Source organism: Mastigoproctus giganteus, chromosome 1 (assembly GCF_048544385.1).
Source record: "Mastigoproctus giganteus isolate SK-2022 chromosome 1, ASM4854438v1, whole genome shotgun sequence".
NCBI classification, from domain to species: Eukaryota; Metazoa; Arthropoda; class Arachnida; order Uropygi; family Thelyphonidae; genus Mastigoproctus; species Mastigoproctus giganteus.
In genome coordinates this window covers 109,122,519-109,145,846 of record NC_143575.1, presented here as the reverse complement: position 1 = coordinate 109,145,846, position 23,328 = coordinate 109,122,519, and the positions used below count along the sequence as shown (strand labels likewise).

General features: G+C 37.4%; 1 protein-coding gene across 1 annotated transcript in view; it reads right to left on the bottom strand.

Annotated features, from left to right (window-relative positions):
- Nucleotides 1-23,328, bottom strand: part of LOC150091095 (uncharacterized) — a 334,378-nt gene that overhangs the window by 305,152 nt on the left and 5,898 nt on the right. Inside the window, exon 2 of the mRNA XM_090374226.1 lies at nucleotides 11,935-12,005. Coding sequence (XP_090230352.1) covers nucleotides 11,935-12,005 — 71 coding nt within the window. The remainder of the gene's footprint in view (nucleotides 1-11,934; nucleotides 12,006-23,328) is intronic.

The following is a 23,328-nucleotide window of genomic DNA, read 5'->3' as shown; positions in this document are numbered from 1 at the left end:
TAGGAACATTAGCAACTAAGGCCATATTGCTCCACAATATGCGGTGGTCATTCCCTGACCTTTCCGCATCCTCCGTATTTGGTGGTGACGGGCTCGAACCCCAGTCTAATCAAGAAGAGTGTGCTACGCACTGCTGCTCCTTCCCACCTGGCTACAGAGGCGCCTTGAAAGGAAGTAACACTTTGAATATAGCTAGGCCACAATTGGCCCTTTTTGGCACCCTGCATTCCCAGTGTCATGATGGGGATGTGATATCATAAATGAAACAATCTACAGCACAGATGTATGTAAAGGTTAAATATCAATGTTTCACATCATAGTGCAGTGCTGTGGGGTGCAGGTGCATCATGAGCAAGTTTTCAGTGTGCAGATGCTGCATTCAGTATATATGCTTGTTTTTTTTTTAAAACAAAGCTCCTCAACTATTTTTACTAAATCGTGGATAGTGAATAGAATGGCTCAACAATCAACTATCATACCACTTGAACAGGGAAACAATAAATTGCAACATACACAGAAGTGAAGATGTTACCCCCAAAAGCCTTAACACCTTTCCAATCCACAAAGGAGGTGTGAAAAACAGAATGGGTAACTACAGATCAGTGAGTCTGACTTTATGGTAAGTAAGACCATGGAGTCTCTGATTAAGGATATAATGCAAAGCCATCTTTGTAGGAATGGTATCCTTAATGGATAATAGGATAGGTTTGTGATGGGGAAGTCTTGCTTAACCAATCTAGCTAATTATTATGAAGTCATAAAACAGTTGGATGCAAGAAACAATTCTGACATTATCTGCCTTGACTTCAATAAAACTTTTGATACAGTTTTCCCATAAAAGGCTATTATATAAACTGGAGCAAAGTAAGATTAATGGCAAGTTCCTTCGTTGGATAAAGGGCTGCCTAAAAGACAGGAAACAGACAGAGTGCAGTCATAAAAGACATCCTTGGAATGGAATCCCTCAGAGATCAGTGTTGGGGCCACTTCTGTTTTCTTATCTTCCTTAATGATATTGGGGGGGGGGAGAGAGAGGGGGAGAGAGAGAGAGAGAGAGAGAGAGAGCAGGCAAAGTTATCAAAGTTTGCTGCTGATTTAAAAGTAGGAAGGTGGTTAATGACAAGAACCAGGCCATTTTTCTTCAAAATGATTAAGATTGGTTGCACAAAAATGGTCTGAAAAATTGGCAAATGAAGTTTAATGGAACTAAGCATGAGGTTCGGCACCAAAAGTTTTTTACAAGCTATAGGGAGTGAAATGTGTGTGTGTGTGTGTGTGTGTGTGTGTGTGTGTGTGTGTGTGTGTGTGTGTGTGTGTGTGTGTGTGTGTGTGTGTGTGTTATGGGAGTTTAGAGACACATAAGTTGCTGGGGGCTATAGTGTGCCTCAGGGAGTGAAGTTAAATGTGGTTCAGGGTAAAAAGGCTTAGGGATTGCAATTCAGTCAGACATGGAATTTTCCACACAACATAAACAAGCATCTAGGAAGGCACATGGTGTCATGTTTTTATATAGGACCGCTGCAAGTAGGGAAAGGATGCAAGTATTATGCCTTTATACAAGACGATGGTGAGACTGCATTTAGAACATTATGTTCAGGTCTGGAGACAGCTCTTAAGACAAGTTCTAGAAAAGGATTAGAGAAGGGAAACCGGATCCATATGAAGAATGGCTTTTGCTCTTTTTTTTTTTCTTGATAAATGCAGAAAAAGCCAACTTCCTTGCATCATTTAGCCATTGCAATAATAGAGACAAGCATTTCAACAGATACAGACAGGCAATTTCTTTTATTGAATATAAAGATAAACCAAGATGCTTAAATTTGCTCTGAGATAATAGCCGTATGTAAAGAATATCTCAAAAGACAATACAACAAAATATTCAATTACCACTGACAAATTTTTTGGACAAATATTAACAGCTAAAATTCAAAATATGAAGCGGTAACACAATGTAATTAAGACCTAGAAAGCATTTTAAAGGAAATTTTCATTAAGTTCTAAAACAGTTGAAAAATTAAAAACATGCTTAGATGGAAAGTTTATTAAAGAATGTATTTCTGAAATTATTGATATTTTGTGTACAGAAAAGATGTCTTTTTAAAAACATCAGTTTATCTCAAAAAATAATATCAAGACATTAATGAAATGTTCCAAAATGTTCAATAAACTTTAAAATTTCAAAGTGTGAATAACATTCACTGGCATTTGATGAAAGCACAAACATAACAGACACTGCTCAATTATCTACTTTTGTTAGAGGAACTGATAATTCTTTTAACCCTTTGGAGATACACCACCAACTTGCCCAAGCTGGACAAGTTGGTGGTGTATCTGTGAGACACACAAGAGATATTTTCTTTCATAATTCCAAAGTGTAAACAAGTATGACTGAGCCTTCATATGGCTTTGAGTATACCCATCCTCTACAATTTCCACAAATATTATTACAACAGCTCTACCAGTTAGTTTCTTTTTAATGTTCATCAAAACTCCACTTTTTGTATCAAATACTGCAACACAGTGTCATTATTTTTTGTTTCTATAAATATGAGTAAGGATCATATAACAGTGAAGAAGTCATAATTTATCCAACCCTGGCAACATTCCCTCCCCCCCTGGCCAGTGTAGGATAGAGCACCAACATAGGGATCCCTTTCCCTTATCCTTCATTTGTACCATATGGGTTGGTCATTCCCTTCCCTCATGGGTAACCCCACTCCCAACCCCATGGCAGGATGGACATCCAGTCCTGGAGCCCCTCTTCTGCCCTCCATTTCAACCAGGTGGGTGCCTTCACTTTTGCCCCTCTCTTTCTCTTCACCACTTTAACTCCCCCTCCACTTCCTGTTGTCCCACTCCTTTCTGCCTCAATTTTGGATGCCACAGTGTTTGTCCCACCAGTGCTTTACACTCCCTACTGCCCATCCTGCCTCTTCATGGTGCTGTACAGCAAACTACAGGTTTTTGTGCGAAAACAGGTCCCTAGACTAAGAGGTCGGATGAGCAACAACCCCTGCACTAATACTACACAAACACTATATGAAATACTACATGAAAAGGATCTGGGGATAATTGTGCAATCATATATGAAGTTTTCTGAACAGTGCAAAAAAGCTGCAAGAGTGCTCATGGTGTCTTGTTAATGACATACAGGAATTTTGCTAGCAGGGATAAGGGGACGATTGTCACCTTGTTATGGTCGGACCACACCCTGAATACTGTACAGGTCTGGAGACCTCATTTTGGGAAGGATGTGAAGCTGCTGGAGCGAGTGCAGAGGGGTGATTGGAACAAATGTTGGTAAGGCTTAAGTTCTGCACAAGTCCTGAGCTGGATATCATCTTTCTTCTCTTTCTTGGTGATTCCCTTCTACTTCTGACTCTCTCTCTCTCTCTCTCTCTCTCTCTCAGGGTAACTCGGAAATTTAATTTAGCTAGTGTAGCATAAGCCTCAGGCTTCCTTGCACTATATGGCTAGTAATAATAAGAATAAGAAATAACATTGCTGAAGCAACTTTTTTTTTAAAGACAGATGATTCAAAGAATGACAATGAAATATATATGATTCTGATGAAGAAAGTGAGATAGATGTTGACTTTGTATGAACATATTCTGGAAACTCTAAAATGGAACAAGATGCTTACAGCAGTGAAGATACCATCAATGGCAAAGATAAATTTTTTTTGTTGGAAAAGACAAAAAAACCAAATCTTCTCTAAGAAGGAAAGAAAACAACCAAAAAATATAATGTCCTTATTGCCATTAGTGAGGAAAGAAGGCAGACATGCAAAAACAGAGCATGATGCATGGAACTGTTTCACTGATGATGAAACAGAATATAGTATTACCATACACTAATAAATAAATATGGATTCTTGGCATATCTAGAATCCATACAAGGCAATTACAGCCCCCATAGATGTGCAAAACAATGGACATTAGAGAACTAAAGGCATTTTTTGAGCTACTTTATTTGGCCAAAATACATACAGTAATCAGCAAAATTTAGGGAACCACATGGGGAACAAATGGAACGGGTGTAGAATTGTTCCAATTGATAATGCCTCTGTGAAGGTTCAAATTCCTTCATGCAGTAGACTCTCGATTTTCCGGGATAGATGGTAAAAATAAAATCCCAGATAATGATTTTCTGGTTAATCCAAAAATATCGAAAAATGTTTGGCAAAGTACCTAAAAAATATGGCGACAGATAAAAAAACGGAACAACTTACCACACCATTTTCGAACTTTTGAATAATTTAAAGTTTTTTTCAATTAAAAGCACAACTCTCTTGCTTTTACCCATCAATTGTTGCAATTTCTAAACAAAAAAAAATATTTACTATAAAAAAATTGACACGCTTCACATATAACGAAACAAAATTTGTCTTTTTGTGGTGCAATGAAACAACAATCCATGCAACGCACTAAAACAAACTAAACATTTGTTCTTTTTCTACTGCTTTTTTGAGCAGCAGATGTGAAGACAGCAGGGGTTGTTGTTGTTGTTGTTATTTGGTTTTTTTTTTTTAGGAGCATTAGCAATTAAGGCCATATTGCTCCGGGGATACGCGGTGGTCATTCCCTGACCTTTCCGCATCCTCCGTATTTGGTGGTCACGGGCTCGAACCCCGGTCTAATCAAGAAGCATGTGCTACGCACTGCTGCTCCTGCCCACCTGGATATGGAGGCACCATCAGACAGCAGGGGTTGTGGAATAACAGGTGCATTCATCTCCCAATCATGACTTAATGCTGCTTCTTGTTGCTTATTCATTACTTTTTTATGATTTCTGGCAGATATATATATATATATATATATATATTTTTTTTTTCCACTTTGGAGTCTCGAAGTGTCCCAGTTAATTCGATCCCAGTAAATCAAGAGTCTGCTGTAATTGCATACAATTCAACAACCCGTGGAGACCGCCTCAAGTTGGACAAGTTGGCAACTGTGAGGGAAGTAAATTACAAAATTTATCAAAATGCATAGCTTGTTATTCCTTGGGGAAAAATGAGACGATAGATGAAATGATAGTCATATTCGTGGGAAATAATGGATTTAGGCACTATATTCCCTGAAAGCCTAATTAGCATGACATAAAAATTTTTGCATGAATGACAAAAAAGATTTATACACACCAGACCTTGAAATTAAAGTAGCAAAACAGCCCAAAAGTCTCTAATGCTTTAGCAAAAAATCAGTAGATGTTGTGAAGAGGCTTGCATAACCTATCTTCAAGACTGGACATAATATTACTGCTGATAACTGGTTTTCTGATAGTTACTAAGTAAAGGATTTGAAAAAACAATGTTATATGTTGGTATATTATAAAAAAAATAAGCTGCAGCTTCTGCTCAAGTTTGTTGCCACCGAAAACAGACAAGAGAAGTCTAACTTGTTTAGGTACAACATTGATTGCACAACAGTGTTGCATATTCCAAGAAAAGGGAAAAATATTATACTGATTTCAAGTATGTATTTCAATAAAACAACTGTGCCTATGTGGCAGTGATCACAGTGTATTGATATGGAATTTATTCAAAGATGTAACTACCATCAAGGGTAAAAGGGTAGGGTGTCTGCTTTCGTAAAGGTGACTACAGTGGCATCAGACAATTTTTAAATTCTATGCAGTCTGACCATGATGTTACCATCAGCAAATTCTAAATGGGAAGCAATCAAGGAAATAATCATAGAAGCTACCAGGCCTTTCATACCATAAAATACTGCTATATTATATCTAAATGGATGTCAGATGAACTAATAACACTCATTGCATAGAAGAAATATACATGAGAAGAATATAAATTATTTTATTTATTTTTTTTTTTTTTGATTTGGTAGTTGTTGGCGCATCGGCTTCTGTGGCCATATTGCACCTCCCAAGGTTTTTGCAGTACTTTGATCCAAGCCCGAGGCGGGAATCGAACCCGCGACCTTTGGGTTGCCGGGTAGGTACTTAACCCACTCGGCTAGCCCGGTCGGCCCAATATAAATATAAATTATCAGGTGATGCAGAGGCCAATGGCAGATATGAAGTAGTTTGTGATCAAGTCACTAAAGATGTTAAGCAAGCTAAGGCAAATTATGAGAAATTTTTGGCATTTTGGCTTAACTTCTGTTCCAGGGAAAATAATAGAGTCATTGGTTAAAGAAGCAATACAGAACCACCTAGACATGGTGCAATTATGCTTCAGTGACAGCATGGGTTTGTCAAGGGGTGATCTTGTCTGACCAATTTGATACTATGATGCATTAACAAAGCAACCAACTGGATGCAAAAAATAATTTTGATGTCAAATACTTGGATTACAGGAAAGCTTTTAATACTGTCACAAATAATACACTGCTATACAAATTGGAGCAGTGTAGCATTAAAAGCAAGTTACTGCTTAGAATAAAGGGATAGTTGAGTGGGAGAAGATAGAGAGTTGTTATCAATGGACACTGCTCTTCATGGACTAATGTCCACAAAGAGAGACCCCTGGGGTTCGTGCTAGGCCTATTGTTGTTTTCTGTATTTATTAATGATATTGATGAAGGTATAGCAGGCTTAACATCTAAGTTTCCAGATGATAAGAACATTGGCAGGGTGGTTAAGCCAGATGGTATGCTACTACAACAAGATTTAGAAAAATTAGTCAGTTGGGCTGAGAAATAGCAACTGAGGTTTAACATTGACAAATGCAAATTTCTGCATATGGGTAACAAGTAATCCCAGATTAACATACCAATTGTGTGACACTAACACTCTGGGTAATAGAAAATGAAAAGGACTTGTGGGTAATTTTGTAGTCAGATGAAGTTTTTCAAACAGTGCAGACAGGCTGCCAGGACACCACATGGGGTTTTCTCAATGATATAGAGGAATTTTGCTAGCAGGGATAAGGAGGTGATTATTCCATTGTACAAGGTGATGGTCAGGTCACATTTTGAGTACTGCACACAGGTCTGGAGGCCTCATTTTAGGAAGGATGTAGAACTGATGTAGCAGGTACAGGGAAGGGCACCGAGATTGGTGAAGGAAAAAAACGGCTGCTCTTACACAAAGGCTTCAGTTCTGCAAATTGCAGCATCTGGAGACAACAGCATTGAGCAAACTCAATGCTGTTGAGATTCTTCCTATCGCTCAGCCTATGCACATGATATTGCCATGGGGGATGTCTTTGTGTGTGCGCGATGTAAGGAGTGTAAGGAAATCAGGCGACAACTCAGTGTTGTTATGGGTCTATATGAGAGCTTGAAGGACAGGGGTGGATGCCCTCGAAGGATCTAAATTGAGGGACCCATCAAGCTCTCAGCTGCACACATCAACGCCAGAGCTTGCACTTGGTCATCACGCAACACAGCGGCAACCCCCAAGGTAGAATGCACTGGTCCCACAGGAACTAGTAGTTGCTGGTGACTCTACTGTCAGGGAAACGGGGAACATGCTTTGTAAAAAGGACAGGTGGAAGAGAACTAGGGTATGTCTGCCAGGGGCAAAGGTTGATGATGTTGTAGAGCGTATATCATCTTTTAAGGTCAAAAAAAGTGATATAGTTGTACATATTGGCACTAATGATATTAAGAGTAGTAGACCGGCGGAATTACTTAACAAGTACAGGTCACTATTGAAAAAAAACCGTGAATTACAGTTGAATTTGAAAGTGTCTGAAATTCTGCCCAGACACAATAGGAAGGACTATATGATGAGAGCCTTGTCGATAAATTCGGCCCTGGAAAGATTGTGCAAGGCTCAAAGGGTAGAATTTTTTTCAGCCTGGTCTGTACTTGTTAACAGGAGAGACTGCTTCTACAGGGACGGGATACACTTAAATAGAAAGGGTGCAAGAATATTTGCTGATGCTATCGAGGCAGTGTTAGGTGGGTCGGAAAACTGCTAGCTTGTGGAGATACAAGGACTAATAGATTAACAGTAGCCACTGGCAGAGGTGAAAGTGATTCTTGCACTGCTTCTATTGGAATGAGCAGCAGCCTGGAAAACAAGATGCAGGATATTTCAGAGACTGATGGAAGTCATTGCGGTACAAATAAATGCATGGGTTGTGTTACGGTAGCTAAGAATAGGAATAGGTGCATATATACTTGCGTGTACACCAATGCTAGGAGTTTGGTAAATAAATTTGATGAATTTGAGGTATTGCGCAAAACATCAAAGGCAGATATTGTTGGATTAACAGAGACGTGGTGTCACAGATATAAGGAATGCAGAACTGGAATTTGGGGAGTACAATGTGTACAGAAAGGATAGATAGGACAGGAAGGAAGGAGGATGGGTTATGCTATTAGTTAAGAAACACATAAAATCCAAGGAAGTGAAGCCAGTCGACATCGCTGGACAGGGCAATGTCGAGTCAGTTTCGTGTGACATAAGTACAGGGAAATCAAAATTGAGAGTAGGAGTGTGCTATAGGCCTAATGACTCTGATGAGTATAATAAGATACTGTATGGGGAAATAGAGTGGGCCAGTAAATCAGAGTCTTATAATGGGGGATTTCAATTTCCCAGATATTGACTGGAATTTGTGGGTTGGTCACTCACACACTAGCAAGGCTTTTGTGGATTTATTGGATGATTGTTTTCTACATCAGCATGTTAGGGAGGCAACTAGTGGGAGCAATACTCTTGATCTGATTATCAGTAGTGATTGTTCATGCATTAAGAATCTGCAGATAAAGGAACCACTAGGTGGCAGTGATCGCAGTGTGTTGAAGTGGGATTTACTCAGAGAGGTAACTACCATAAGGGGTAAAGGGAAGGGTTTTTGCTTTCGTAAAGGCGACTATGATGGTCTGAGACAGTATTTAAATTCTATACGGTGGGACCAACTGATCATGTTACCAACAGCAAATTCACAATGGGAAGCATTCAAAGAACTTATCTTGGAAGCTAATAGGCTTTACATACCAACTAAGAAATGTTGTTCAAGGTTTAGGCATAAATGGATGTCAGATGAACTAATGAGACATATGGCAGAGAAGAAAAACGCATGAGATACATATAAATTAATGGGTGACATGGAAGCCTATGATGGATATAAGCTGCTCTATAACCAACTCACAAAGGAGATTAGGGAGGCAAAGGCAGATTATGAGAAATCCTTGGCAAAGGATGCAAAGAAAAACAGAAGAGTTCTTTACCTATGTAAACTGTAGAAGGAAAGGGATGAATCAGATTGGTCCACTGGATATTGATGGTTCAACAGTTGAGGATCCTGCTCAGGTGGCTAACAAACTAAATGAGTATTTTGCATCTACATTCACACGGAGAAGTTATTCAGGAAGAGGAATGCCAGAGGTGAAGTAAACTCTGGCAGTGAGCTAGATGATTTTGTAATAACTGAGAGGAATGTGGAGCAGAAACTGTTGAGGATAAACATAAAAAAGCACCTGGGGTGGATGGGATCTATCCAGTTATATTAAAGGAAGCAGCAAAGGAAGTAAGCAAACCCTTAGCCATAATCATGAGAGCTTCTTTGGACTCAGGGGAGGTACCCATAGACTGGAGATGTGCAAATGTAACCCCAATTCACAAAGGAGGATCAAAGGCTGACACAAGTAATTACAGACCTGTGAGTTTAACTTCTATTCCAGGAAGTTAATGGAGGTACTGGTTAAAGAAGCACTGCATGATCATCTAGACAAGACTTCAGTTATAGCTCGGACACAGCATGGTTTTGTTAAGGGAAAGTCTTGCCTGACCAATTTGATTGGATACTATGATGCAGTCACAAAAGAACTGGATGCAGGAAATAACTTTGATATTATATATTTGAATCTTAGAAAGGATTTTGATAGTGTTGCACAGGGAAGACTGCTGCACAAATTGGAGCAGTGTGGCATTGGAGGCAAACTGCTGCTATGGATAAAGGGATGGTTGATGGGGAGAAGACAGAGAGTGGTAATCAATGGACACTGCTCATCATGGACTAATGTTATTAGTGGAGTTCCTCAGGGTTCAGTGTTGAGTCCATTGTTGTTTTCTGTATTTATAAATGATACTGATGATGGTATATCAAGCTTAATGTACAACTTTGCAGACGATACAAAGGTTGGCAGGGTGGTTAAGGCTGAGAGGTGGCAAATGAAGTTTAACATTGGTAAATGTAAAGTACTACATATGGGAAACAGTAACCCCAGAGCAATGTATCAACTCTGTGGAACTACACTGACAGTGGTAGAGAATTAAAAGGACCTGGGGATAATTGTGCAGGCAGATATGAAGTTCTCTGAGCAGTGCAGACGAGCTGCAAGAGTAGCTCATGGTGTCTTGTCAATGATATACAGGAATTTTTCATGTAGGGATAGGGAGGTGATTATTCCCTTGTATAAGACAATGGTCAGGCCCACCTTGAGTACTGTATACAGGTCTGGAGGCCTCATTTCAAGAAGGATGTAGAGCTGCTGGAACGAGTACAGAGAAGGGCAACAAGATTAGTGAATGGAACAAAGGGTTGCTCTTACGAAGAAAGGTTTAAGTTTTGCAAATTACAGTGTCTGGAGACTAGGCACCGGCGAGGTGATCTGATAGAGGTGTATAAAGCCTTGAATGGTTTGAGCATACTCAATGTCGATGGGATTCTTCTTCTTGCTCAGAATAATCACCTGAGAGGGCATAAATTCAAATTGACGAAAGACAGATGTAGGATAGATGTGCGGGAATTTGCCTTTAGCCAGCGGGTAGTTGGTTGGTGGAACAGACTTCCATCACTTGTTGTGGAAATTGATAGCCTAAATAAATTTAAGGCTCAGCTGGACAGGTATTTCGAACGAACGGAGGGGTGAAATGGGAGTGTTTTTTTGTTTTTTTTTGCTGATGCTGCATAAGCTTGCTTTCTTGCATCATATGCCTCTACTAATGCTAATGCTAGGGCATAAATTCAAATTGAGGAAGAATAGTTGCCAAATAGATGTGCAGAAGTTTGCCTTTAATTAGCAAGTGGTTGTTTTCTGGAACAAACTTCCATCTGATGTTGCAGAAGTAGATAGTTTGAATAAATTCAAGGTAGAACTAGACAAACTGTTGGAGGAGATGGATAGATGAAATAGGATGGGGTTTTTTTTTTTTTTTTTTGGCTGATGCTGTGTGAGCTTGCTTCTTGCATCATTTTCCACTACTAATACTAATAACTGAAAATAAATGGAAATTTCTACAGAAACATAAAATTAATATTTTTTAAAATTTTAATGCATATATAAATGTCCGAATTTATGATAACGGTTAAATTTGTTCATGTTCTCAAAAACAGCACATGGTGCTGTTTTCATATGTCATGAATTTTACAAAACCCCTAGTTAACAATGCTAAATGGATTATAAAACATGCACAAAAATATAATGTAAGGTCATTCTCTAAAAGCAATACTGCTTGAGATGATCTGGAAATTACTAAAGATTATGAAGTAGATAGGGTACATACCTCCATTAGATGCATGTTTTATCAGTGGCATTTGACGGAGCAATCTGGAAATCCTGATCTGTGTGTGTTATTTATTAAATTTCCAAAAAATATATTTTTTTTTACTTGAAATCTATCTCAAATATATCCTATGTTTATTACAACATTAATTATGGAAAAATACTCTGCATTAGGCTCATCTGTGTTACAATCGATTTTCCAAGAATTCAACATTAAGTGAAGGACTGCCTATACTTAAGAATGCTCTCTTTCTTGTATTTAAATGATTATCTAAGATAGTGCTACTCAAAGTATGGTCCACAGACCGGTGCCAGTCCGTAAACTCTTTGTTACCGGTCCGCGATGAGATAAGTACAGATATTAAGTAATTATTTTTTATTGTATTTACAAAAGTATCTGTCCACGAAGGATTGGAAATATATGAAACTGGTCCACAGATAGTTTGAGAAGCACTGATCTAAGAGACTATATTGGTCAATCAAATTAAAAAATAATAAATAAAATACTTACTCTGTAGATATTATCTTCTGTTTAAGGGTAGAATAGTTTAAAGAGTATTCCCTCTCATTGGCATGAATTTTCTAAATGAAACAACAATGACTGTAGACTGAATAAATATTAAATTAATAAAGAAAATAAGTAAGGCTTAATAGAAGTAGCCTATACAGTTTAAATTTAACCACTCGTTAAAACAGAGGTTCCCAAAATTTAATGCCTTGCACCCCCCTTAAAATATTTCCTACATTTCATGCCATCCCCCCATCTTTCAGAACAAGTACAAATAAACAGATCTGACAAAGTTTGGCTATGAGTAAACACACTTTTTTAAATTACCTTGTCTAAATGTACCTTGTCCAGCACAAGGTACATTTAATTTCAAACAATGAAATAAAATATGTTTCATACCTGGATTAGTGGAATTGTTTGTCTGCATTTCATTAAAAAATTGCTTCATAAAAACATGTACCACTCGGGGGGGGGGGGGAGTCTTATTGTTTATATACTGTTCTAATAGCATTTCATGACACAGAGAGAATAAAAAATAATTCTGGTGCAGCTTTCATTTTCAGCCAAAAGTATAAAATTTAAATGAAAAAGAAGTTAGTAACTTGGTATATCTAGAAACAGTCTTTAACAAAGAAGAAAAGATTAGATTTCAAAATAAGTAAAGGAGGTGAAAAAAGCCAGTTGAACAAATTTATTTGGGGCAAAAGTGAAATTACCAAAGCACAAATTAGCTATTTAAAAAAGTTTTTAGCTAATAACTAGGCATTCCAATGAAAAACATTATCCCATTTATAACATGGAAATAAATATTTCAAAATTGTTCATTTTTGATGCTACCTTAATTTTTAATCTTTTATGAAAATAACTGTGAAAAATCCATTAACTCACATTGTTTTTAATTAGTGTTTTAAAATAAACCACCTCTTAGTGATATAAACATGTTTTTTTTTATTTAACCATAACCTAACTTAACTTCAAAATTTTTACTTCCACATTTCAGAGTATATAGATTTAAAAACTAAATTAAAAATATATCCATGTGTCACAGCCTCTTTGATACATAATTGCTTATAACTCAACTTCCATAAATTCTTACAAGAGTGGAGCCCCTAGCAACCTCCCTCTCAAAATTAGTGATAGGTAAACTTGTATCTTTTCTGCTATGTAACTAAATGCACATGTAATGCAAAGAATCCACCTTGTTATGAATCATAGTTTACATGTCATTTATACAATGGAATGAAGGAATGGATTAAACCAGTAGTTTCCAAACTACTCAGATTTACAAACCCTTACACACACACACACACACACACACACACACACACACACACACACACACACACACACACAATGTTGGTTTATATATTAATATTATGTTTAGATGCATGTATTCTTTTGAGATCGTAATAAATAAAAATTAAAACTAATTAATACTATAAATAGATATGCTAACAATATTTTAAAAATTCAAAAACTTAAATCTAAAAATTAAAATTATAGAAGGAACTTTAGAAATTAAACAAAACAAAAGAAAAGGAACTTAAAATAGCAAAACTGTGATAGGTACAAACAGAAACGAGTAAGTAGAGGCATTACATCGAAAGGGCTGTCAATCCACTCAAAGCCCCCGATGAAGTAGGGGATTGGCGGCCACGTGATGGAATACAAAAATGTATCATAGTAAAAAATAGTATAATAGTAATAAGATAGAAGTATACTGTTAATAATGATTAGTAATTGCCTTTTGCTACAGATAAAAAATTTTCATCAGTAATTTATCGTGAAAATTCGTTATCATTAAGCATTAAACTTCTAAACCTAATATGTATAGGCCATGCGGATTTAAGATGACCTAAATAAGGCTAGCTTAATGACCAGAATTGTATGAACACTAATGCCTTTATTTTAAAAACCACCAATAATAGGTAACATTCGAACAATTAGTAACAAACATACATATATATATATATATATATATCAGCTTTCATCTTTTTGCTCTACATTTTATCTTTCATTTTACTCTCATCTTTTATTATATATTGTATCATATATTATATCTCTAGGTTTTGCCATAGTGCTGGCGTTGGCCTATGCACGTTACTTGGGTGTTTGACGCACAAGGCATCCACATAATGCACCGCATCTCACCCAAAACTGCTACCGCTTTACCAAACTGCTATATTTTCCATCACATCTAGTACTTATCAATGCAGACCGATGTAATGCTTAATCTTACACTTACACGGCATTAATCGGTGCTGATCTCAATAAACGATCTATAACAACAAAATTCATAAACAATCCTTCGCCTAATACCAATATATAGCATTAGCATTAGTAGAGGCATATGATGCAAGAAAGCAAGCTTATTCAGCATCAGCCAAAAAAATAAATAAATAAAAAAAAATAACCACCACTCCCATTTCACCCCTCCGTTCGTTTGAAATACTTGTCCAGCTCAGCCTTAAATTTGTTTAGGCTATCAACTTCCACAACAAGTGATGGAAGTCTGTTCCACCAACCAACTACCCGCTGGCTAAAGGCAAATTCCCGCACATCTATCCTACAACTGTCTTCCCCCAATTTGAATTTATGCCCTCTCAGGTGATTATTCTGAGCAAAAGGAAGTATCCCGTCGACAATGAGCATGCTCAAACCATTCAAGGCCTTATACACCTCTATCAGATCATCTCGCCGGTGCTTGGTCTCCAGACTCTGTAATTTGCAAAACTTAAGCCTTTCTTCGTAAGAGCAACCCTTTGTTCCATTCCCTAATCTTGTTGCCCTTCTCTGTACTCGTTCCAGCAGCTCTACATCCTTCTTGAAATGAGGCCTCCAGACCTGTATACAGTACTCAAGGTGGGCCTGACCATTGTCTTATACAAGGGAATAATCACCTCCCTATCCCTACATGAAAAATTCCTGTATATCATTGACAAGACACCATGAGCTACTCTTGCAGCTCGTCTGCACTGCTCAGAGAACTTCATATCTGCCTACACAATTACCCCCAGGTTCTTTTCATTCTCTACCACTGTCAGTGTAGTACTACAGATTTGATACATTGCTCTGGGGATACTGTTTCCCATATGTAGTACCTTACATTTGTCAATGTTAAACTTCATTTGCCACCTCTCAGCCCATCTGCTTAACCTTTCCAGATCCTGTTGCAGCAGCATAGCATCAGTATTGTCCTTAACAACCCTGCCAACCTTTGTATTGTCTGCAAACTTGGACATTAAGCTTGATATACCATCATCAATATCATTTATAAATACAGAAAACAACAATGGACTCAACACTGCACCCTGAGGAACTCCACTAATAACATTGGCCGACCGGGCTAGCCGAGTGGGTAAAGTACCTGCCCGGCAACCCAAAGGTCGCGGGTTCGATTCCCGCCTCGGGCTTGGATCAAAGTACTGCAAAAACCTTGGGAGGTGCAATATGGCCACAGAAGCCGATGCGCCAACAAATACCAAATCAAAAAAAAAAAAAAAAAAAAAAAACTAATAACATTTGTCCACATTGAGCAGTGTCCATTGATCACCACTCTCTGTCTTCTGCCATTCAACCATCCCTTTATCCATAGCAACAATTTCACCAATGCCACACTGCTCCAATTTGTGCAACAGTCATCCATGAGCAACAGTATCAAAAGCCACCCAAATATATAATATCAAAGTTATTCCCTGCATCCAGTTCTTTTGTGACTACATCATAGTATCCAATCAAATTGGTCAAGCAAGACCTTCCCTTAACAAAACCATGCTGTGTCTGAGCTATAATTGAATTCTTGTCTAAATGATCCTGCAGTGCTTCTTTAACCAGTGCTTCCATTAATTTTCATGGAACAGAAGTTAAACTAATAGGTCTATAATTACTTGTGTCAGCCTTTAATCCTCCTTTGTGAATTGGGGTTACATTTCCACATCTCCAGTCTATGGGTACCTCGACTGAGTTCAAAGAAGCTCTCATAATTATGGCTAGGGGTTTGCTTACTGCCTTTGCTGCCTCCTTTAATATAACTGGATAGATCCCATCCACCCCGGGTGCCATTTTTATGTTTATCTTCAACAATTTCTCCTCCACTTTCCTCTCAGTTATTAAAAAATCATCTAGCTCACTGCTAGTGTTTACTTCACCTACGGCATTCCCTTTCCTGAATAACTCCTCAGGTTTCAATGTAGATGCAAACTCGTTTAGTTTGTTAGCCACCTGAGCAGGACCTCAACTGTTGAAATATCAATATCCAGTGGCCCAATCTGATTCATCCCTTTCCTTCTTGAGTTTACATAGGTAAAGAACTCTTTTCTGTTTTTCTTTGCATCCTTTGCCTGCCTAATCTCCTTTGTGACTTGGTTACAAACCAGCTTATATCTATCATAGGCTTCCATGTCACCCATTAATTTGTATGTATCCCATGCATTTTTCTTCTCTGCCATATGTCTCATTAGTTCATCTGACATCCATTTAGGCCCGGACCTTGAACAATAATTCTTAGTTGGTATGTAAAGCCTAGTAGCTTTCAAGATAAGTTCTTTGAATGCTTCCCATTTCGAATTTGCTGTTGGTAACATCATCAGTTGGTCCCACAGTATACAATTTAAATACTGTCTCAGACCATCTGTCTCAGACGAAAGCAAAAACCCTTCCCTTTACCTCTGATGGTAGTTACCTCCTTGAGTAAATCCCACTTCAGCACACTGTGATCACTGCCACCTAGTGGTTCCTTTATCTGCAGATTCTTAATGCATGAAGAATCACTACTGATAATCAGATCAAGAGTATTGCTCCCACTAGTTGCCTCCCTAACATGCTGATGTAGAAAACAATCATCCAATAAATCCACAAAAGTCTTGCTAGTGTGTGATTGACCAATCCACAAATTCCAGTCAATATCTGGGAAATTAAAATCCCCCATTATAAGACTCTCTGATTTACTGGCCCACTCTATTTCCCCATACAGTATCTTATTATACTCATCAGAGTCATTAGGCCTATAGCACACTCCTATTCTTGGTCTTGGCGCATTATAGCCTTAGTAGCTAATGCAAATACCTAGGTCACATCGCTAGGAACCAACAAAAATATCACCTACTACCACTCATCCTGGAGGGAAAGATCGAAGGCAAGAAACGCCCAGGCAGACCGAAAATGGCATGGCTAGATAACATCAACACCTGGCTTCACATGACAACAGCACAAATTCTACACGCAGCGCTAGACAGAGAACAATATCAAAACGAAGTCGCAAACGCCATTCGGCAGCATTAAAGAAGAAGAAGAAGCTAATGCGCCAATAAAATCAAAACCAACCAACACTCCTACTCTCAATTTTGATTTCCCTATGCTTATGTCACAAGAAACTGACTCAACATTGCCCTGTCAATCAATGTCGACTGGCTTTACTTCCTTGGATTTTGTGTTTCTTAACTAATAGCATAACCCTTCCTCCCCTCCTGCCCTGTCTATACACATTGAATTCCCCAAATTCCAGTTCTGCATTCCTTATATCTGTTTGACACCACGTCTCTGATATCCCAACAATATCTTCCTTTGATGTTTTGAGCAATACCTCAAATTCATCAAATTTATTTACCAAACTCCTAGCATTGGTGTACATGCAAGTATACATGCACCTGTTCTTATTCTTAACTGCCCTAACACAACCCATGTGTTTACTTGTTCTGCGATGACTCCCAGCAGTTTCTTAAATATCCTGCATCTTGTTTTCCAGGCTGCTGCTCATTCCAATAGAAGCGGTGCAAGAATCACTTTCACCTCTGCCAGTGGCTACTGTTAATCTATTAGTCCTTGTATCCCCCCCCAAACTAGCAGTTTTCCGACCCACCTAACACTGCCTCGACAGCATCAGCTAATATTCTTGCACCCTTTCTATTTAAGTGTATCCCATCCCTGTAGAAGCAGTCTCTCCTGTTAACAAGTACAGACCAGGTTGAAAAAAATTCTACCCCTTGAGCCTTTCACAATCTTTCCAGGGCTGAATTGATCGACAAGGCTCGCATCATATACTCCCTCCTATCGTGTCTGGGCAGAATTGAAGACACTTTCAATTTCAACCCTAATTCACGGCTTTTTTTCAACAGTGACCTGTACTTGTTAAGTAATTCCGCCAGTCTCCTACTCTTAATATCATTAGTGCTAATGTGTACAACTTATCACCCTTTGTGCCCTTAATATATATATATATATATATACATATAATAAGTAAATATAATCGAAAATAAGTAAAGTTCTATAACAAAATTTGTTGCGATTCTATCAGTATATTTTTTAAGAAAATACACACATATTACTTCATACCTTCTGAACATTTCGTAGACCCTCTTTAACTGGTCTATGCCCCCCCCCCAGGGGTACATAGACCCCAGTTTGGGAAACGCTGAATTAAACAATGCTCAAAGAATAGAAGGCAACCTACAAGTATACTGTAATTTCTCCAAAGGGATTTGTGGCCACTCTGTACAGTTTTAAGAATATAACATTTATTTTCCTAAACAATATGAATATATGATAACAGTAATTCAAATGTTTCATTACAATTAATGTTTTAGAATTTCAATATATATATTCAAAAATTAAAGTAAAAAAAAAATCTATTAGTGGAGATATAAATATTCTGCAGTACACATATAAAAAAATAGTATTTAATGTAATCCATATAACAGGACAACAATTTCAAATTTATACACTGGCAAACCTGATACAAATGACTCACTCTGGTATTTTAGTATGAAGCCTTAAACAATTTTACATTGTAGATCAGATATTATTATTATTAGCCATATAATGCAAGGAAGCTTGATGACTACACTGAACCAGCCAAAAATATTTCCTGAGTTACCGAGAGAGAGAGAGAGAGAGAGAGAGAGAGAGAGAGAGAGAGAGAGAGAGAGAGAGAGAGAGAGAGAGAGAGATATGATGAAATGCAGCTCAGGACCCTGGGTTTGTCAAGCCCATGCTCACCAGATGTGAGCCCTAGGATATATAAATGGATATCTTTAATTAGAATAATAACATCTCCTTCACCTTGGAATTTGAAAAAAAAATAGGTCCATCACCTTTCTTAACATCCTCATTACTTTAATATTACCATTATATTTAACTGAAAACATATGGACACAGACATAACTTTTCATTTCAACTACTTTATAGTAGCAAAATCTGACATAGTGAAGGCCTGATCGTTAGGGGGGGGGGGGGCTGCATACCTCCTGCACCCAGGATCTAAAGCCAAAGATGGCCCAGATAAAAAAAAAAAAAAAAAGTCTCCGCCAACAGCAATTACCCAGGCCATACAATGAACAAGATTTTGATCCATTAACTATTTTAGAAGTTCATTGTGCACCAGTTCCAATGATTTTAGATTTTTATTATGTTTATACAAATATCTGCTCACAAACAATTTGCATAATGTGCAGGCTAAAAAACCTGTAATAACCAAACTCCCTCTTCAGTGAGGGCTTTAAAATTTTTGCCAATAATTTAAAGGGTTTGAACCCATATCTCTTCAAATGAGTTACAAATGGCAAATCAATTAAATTCTGAGAAAACAAATTCTCAACAACTACAAATGGCATGATGTTTATGTGTATTTCACTGATAAGTGAAAGCTAAGACAAATCATGAAGGCTACCCACCCCTATCACAAGCAAGGGCTAGAGTTAACCAGATATTTTGTTGAACATAATGATACACTGGCCAATCTTGCCAAAGGTTCAAATCCCACCTAAAGCAGTTCTGCAACTACATTCACCAATGGGGGCCTTCCATTCAATCTTAGGAGGCAATCCTTTCAATCTAAAGCAGTCCAGATCTTGGCCACTGTGCACCACCACAAAATACAATAATCTGTGGAGGCATAACATGCAAACGATCAAAAAGAATGTAAACAGAAAGGTGGAGAAAGTTGCCATCCATTTGCCACTGTTTGCTTATACCACTGTGTGAACGAATAGTGGTTTTGCTACTTATCACTCATTTGAAGAGGTCTGAGTTTGAAGCTTGTAAGAGATTGAGGAAGTTTCTAAAGACCTGTTCAATTGGAGCTGTAGTTAGCAAATATCTGATGGAGAGAAATGGGTTTTTCCCAAATTATTATGGGGGATTTATCAGCCACCACGACATCAACCCATGAACACACCCTTCTACAGATATAATATAAAATAGAGCAATATGGTCACTGATGCTCCTAAAAACCAACTTCAATGTCCTTATAGACAGCATGTCAATTCCCTTCCTCATTCCACCTAATATAGCACCCCTTCTACCAGCCTACACAACAATTCCTCCAACAAGAAAGTAGCCGGAGGAATTGTCAAAGTAGCTTTCACCCAACAGAAAAGCATTCCAGCTACGAGTCTTACATAACAGTAAAACAGATTTTCCTCTTAACACATTTGTTCACTTATTTATCTGTAATTCTTCATTTTTTTTCACTTACTAGTTAATGAGTTTATCTTTTTTTAATAAATAAAGTCACTTGACCTGCCAGCTTGGTACCAAGTCAAAGCTTGACAAAGGTAAACTTACTTGGAAAAAATTGGAGGGTTAAAAAAGCAATGTTTTGTGTTTGTTTTTATATCACTTATATTCAACTGCAAGCAAACTGGTGATACAATGTCATCATGGAAACATATAGACTGGCCCTGCCTATCCTACTGACAGACAATAGTAACCAGCACAAATTACTAGTGCTGGGTGACACCAAAGCACGGAGCACATCTTGTATCCACGTAGCACAGTGCCTGTTACACAAAATATTTTGTAATTATCACATCTTGTCATGATCTCAGAAAATATTAAACGAAATACATATCTGCTATCTGATGTGGTAGCTAAAACACAGCTTCAGGCAACTACTTGGTCACCCAATTGGCCAGTATGCTTCTGAATTCAACTAGCCCAGTGGTCAGGAATCGATCATGGATAGTACAATACAGGCAACCCCTGTATAACACGATTCATAAATTGCGGCAATCCTCGCGCAACACAATACTTATACAACACGGTTAGAGAATTTTGGTAAACCTCGCATAACAGGGTATTTTTGGGCTTTTGTATGGGGGGGGGGGGACCCTGCTATCATGTTGGATGTAATTTTTCAATATTTCCACTCTTTTTGAATCCCTGCTGTTGACTCACTATTAAAAAAAAAAAAAAAAAAAGGAAAAATCCCTGTATTTATTTTGTTCAGAAATATCCCCATGTTACGTTCTATGCTGTTAAACTTGTGAAAAAAATCTAGATTTCAAAGTTTTATTACTATTGGATAGCACACCAGGCCATCCAAAAGATTTAAGTCATCCAAACATTAAAGTTATGTTCCTACCACCATAGTTGAATTAGGTTAATACAACTACTTTCATTCAGCCATTAGATCACGACATTATATTCACCTTTAAAACTCATTACATCAGAAAATCGTTACAATGGATTTTGGAAAAAATTGATTGCGAATCTATTGAAGTAATGGAGGCATGGAAACATTTCTCAATTGGGGCCTGTATCAGAATCATAGCTTTACTGCTAAAAGAAGTAAAACCATCAACGTTAAATGCGTGTGGAAAAATGTATGGCCAGTCAGTTCATTCAGGAAATATGGTAAAACCGGCAGAAAAGGGAATCGGTGTGATAGTAGAACTTGCTACGTCAGTAAGAGGGGAAGGTTTTGATGATATGACTACTGAAGTCCTCATGGGTAGCACATCATCATCATTCTACTCTTCCGTTTGGTTCAAGTTGAGTCCCTATTTAGATCTCATCCTCCATTGTTGTCGATCTCTTGAATCATTTGTTGATAACTCTGAAAGTCTGTGTTTTCCTTTAGGTATTGCAGCCATTCTCTTTTGGGTCTTCCTGGTGGTCTCTTATCTCCAATTCTTCCTGTCAGTACTACAATAGGTAGCCTGTGTTGTTTCATCTGGTTCACATGTCCAAACCACTGAAGTTGTTTTTTGTAGATCTGTTCTATTATTCTGAGTTCAAAATTTAGATCTCTCCTTACTTGTTCATTAGTTTTATGTTCTCTCCAATTTGTTTTATCGATTTTCCTGAGACATCTCATTTCAAATGACATTATTTTTTGCCTTTCTTTCTTTATTTATTCTCCAATTCTCTGATCCATAAGTTGCTGTGGATATGATGACAGTTTCATATACAGGCGACCCCTGCTAAATGCTGATAATTCGTTCCGGAAAAATAGAGCGCTAAGTGAATTCGCGCTAAGCAAGCGTCGCATTCCCATAAGGTAACATATGTATTTGTGAGTTGCGGTCAATGCCATAGGATATTTCCTAAACAATAATAAACGGTAGTGAAAAGATGCACAAATGTCGGTCAAAATATTTAATATTCAAATATTTGTATATATAAAATATTCTGCATTATATACGTATATAATATGTGGTAACTACTTACGTATAAAAATTAAACTTAAAATTCCAATTAAAATCATGGATTTAATTGATCTAAACTGATTTTAAATGATTTAATTTAATTGATGAATTTAATCATGAAAAATGTGTCGATTTTGGGTTGTATTTTGGCCCTCTTCCTGGTAAACTAAAACGGGTTTTAATTTTAAATCCCCGCAGCGTTATAATAATTTTAATTTTAAATATCTTTTAATAAATAAAAATTTTAAATATCTTTAAATAAATATCTTTAATAATTTTAAATCCCCCCACCCAACAATAAAGTCAACCGATCCTTTGCCGCTTTGAAACCTGGTATTTTTTTTCTTCTAAAAACGAATGCCTAAAAGAAGTTTCAATATGAAACTTCTTTTAGGCATTCATTTCCAAAAAAGTCCTGCTTCATCTATGTTAAAAACTTGTTGAGAAGTATAACACATAATACTTCTCTTCAATAATTTTAACAAGTTCTTTTTTAAAAGTTTTGGCTCCTCAATCTGAAATTGTGGCTTCTCCCTGGATTTTAAACCTATTCAACCAGCCCTTACTAGTTTTAAATGGTTCCACATTTTTTTTTTTAGGCGAGTTTTCTTCAGATCATCATATAGACTAATCTCTCTCTATCTCTCTTTATATAATATTTAACTGAATTCTGCATTGGATATTATCTTCAATAAAATTAGCTGAAGTCCCTCCATTTCAATCCTAATAGCTGGCCTAGCCCTAGTTGTTTGCAGTGGAACAGCTGTCTTTTCCGCTGCTAAAATTAATTCTTTATTTTTTATAATTGGACTTACAGTTAAACTTGCCAGTGCTAAATTATGGCACACGTTCGCTTGTCGTGGACCGGAATCGATTTGCTTCAAAATGTCTAGTTATTTTTTGAAATTCAGTCTTTTTCTTACATTTATAGTCTTCGTACTGCGTCCAGACGTTGCTTTTTCATTCTTATCCA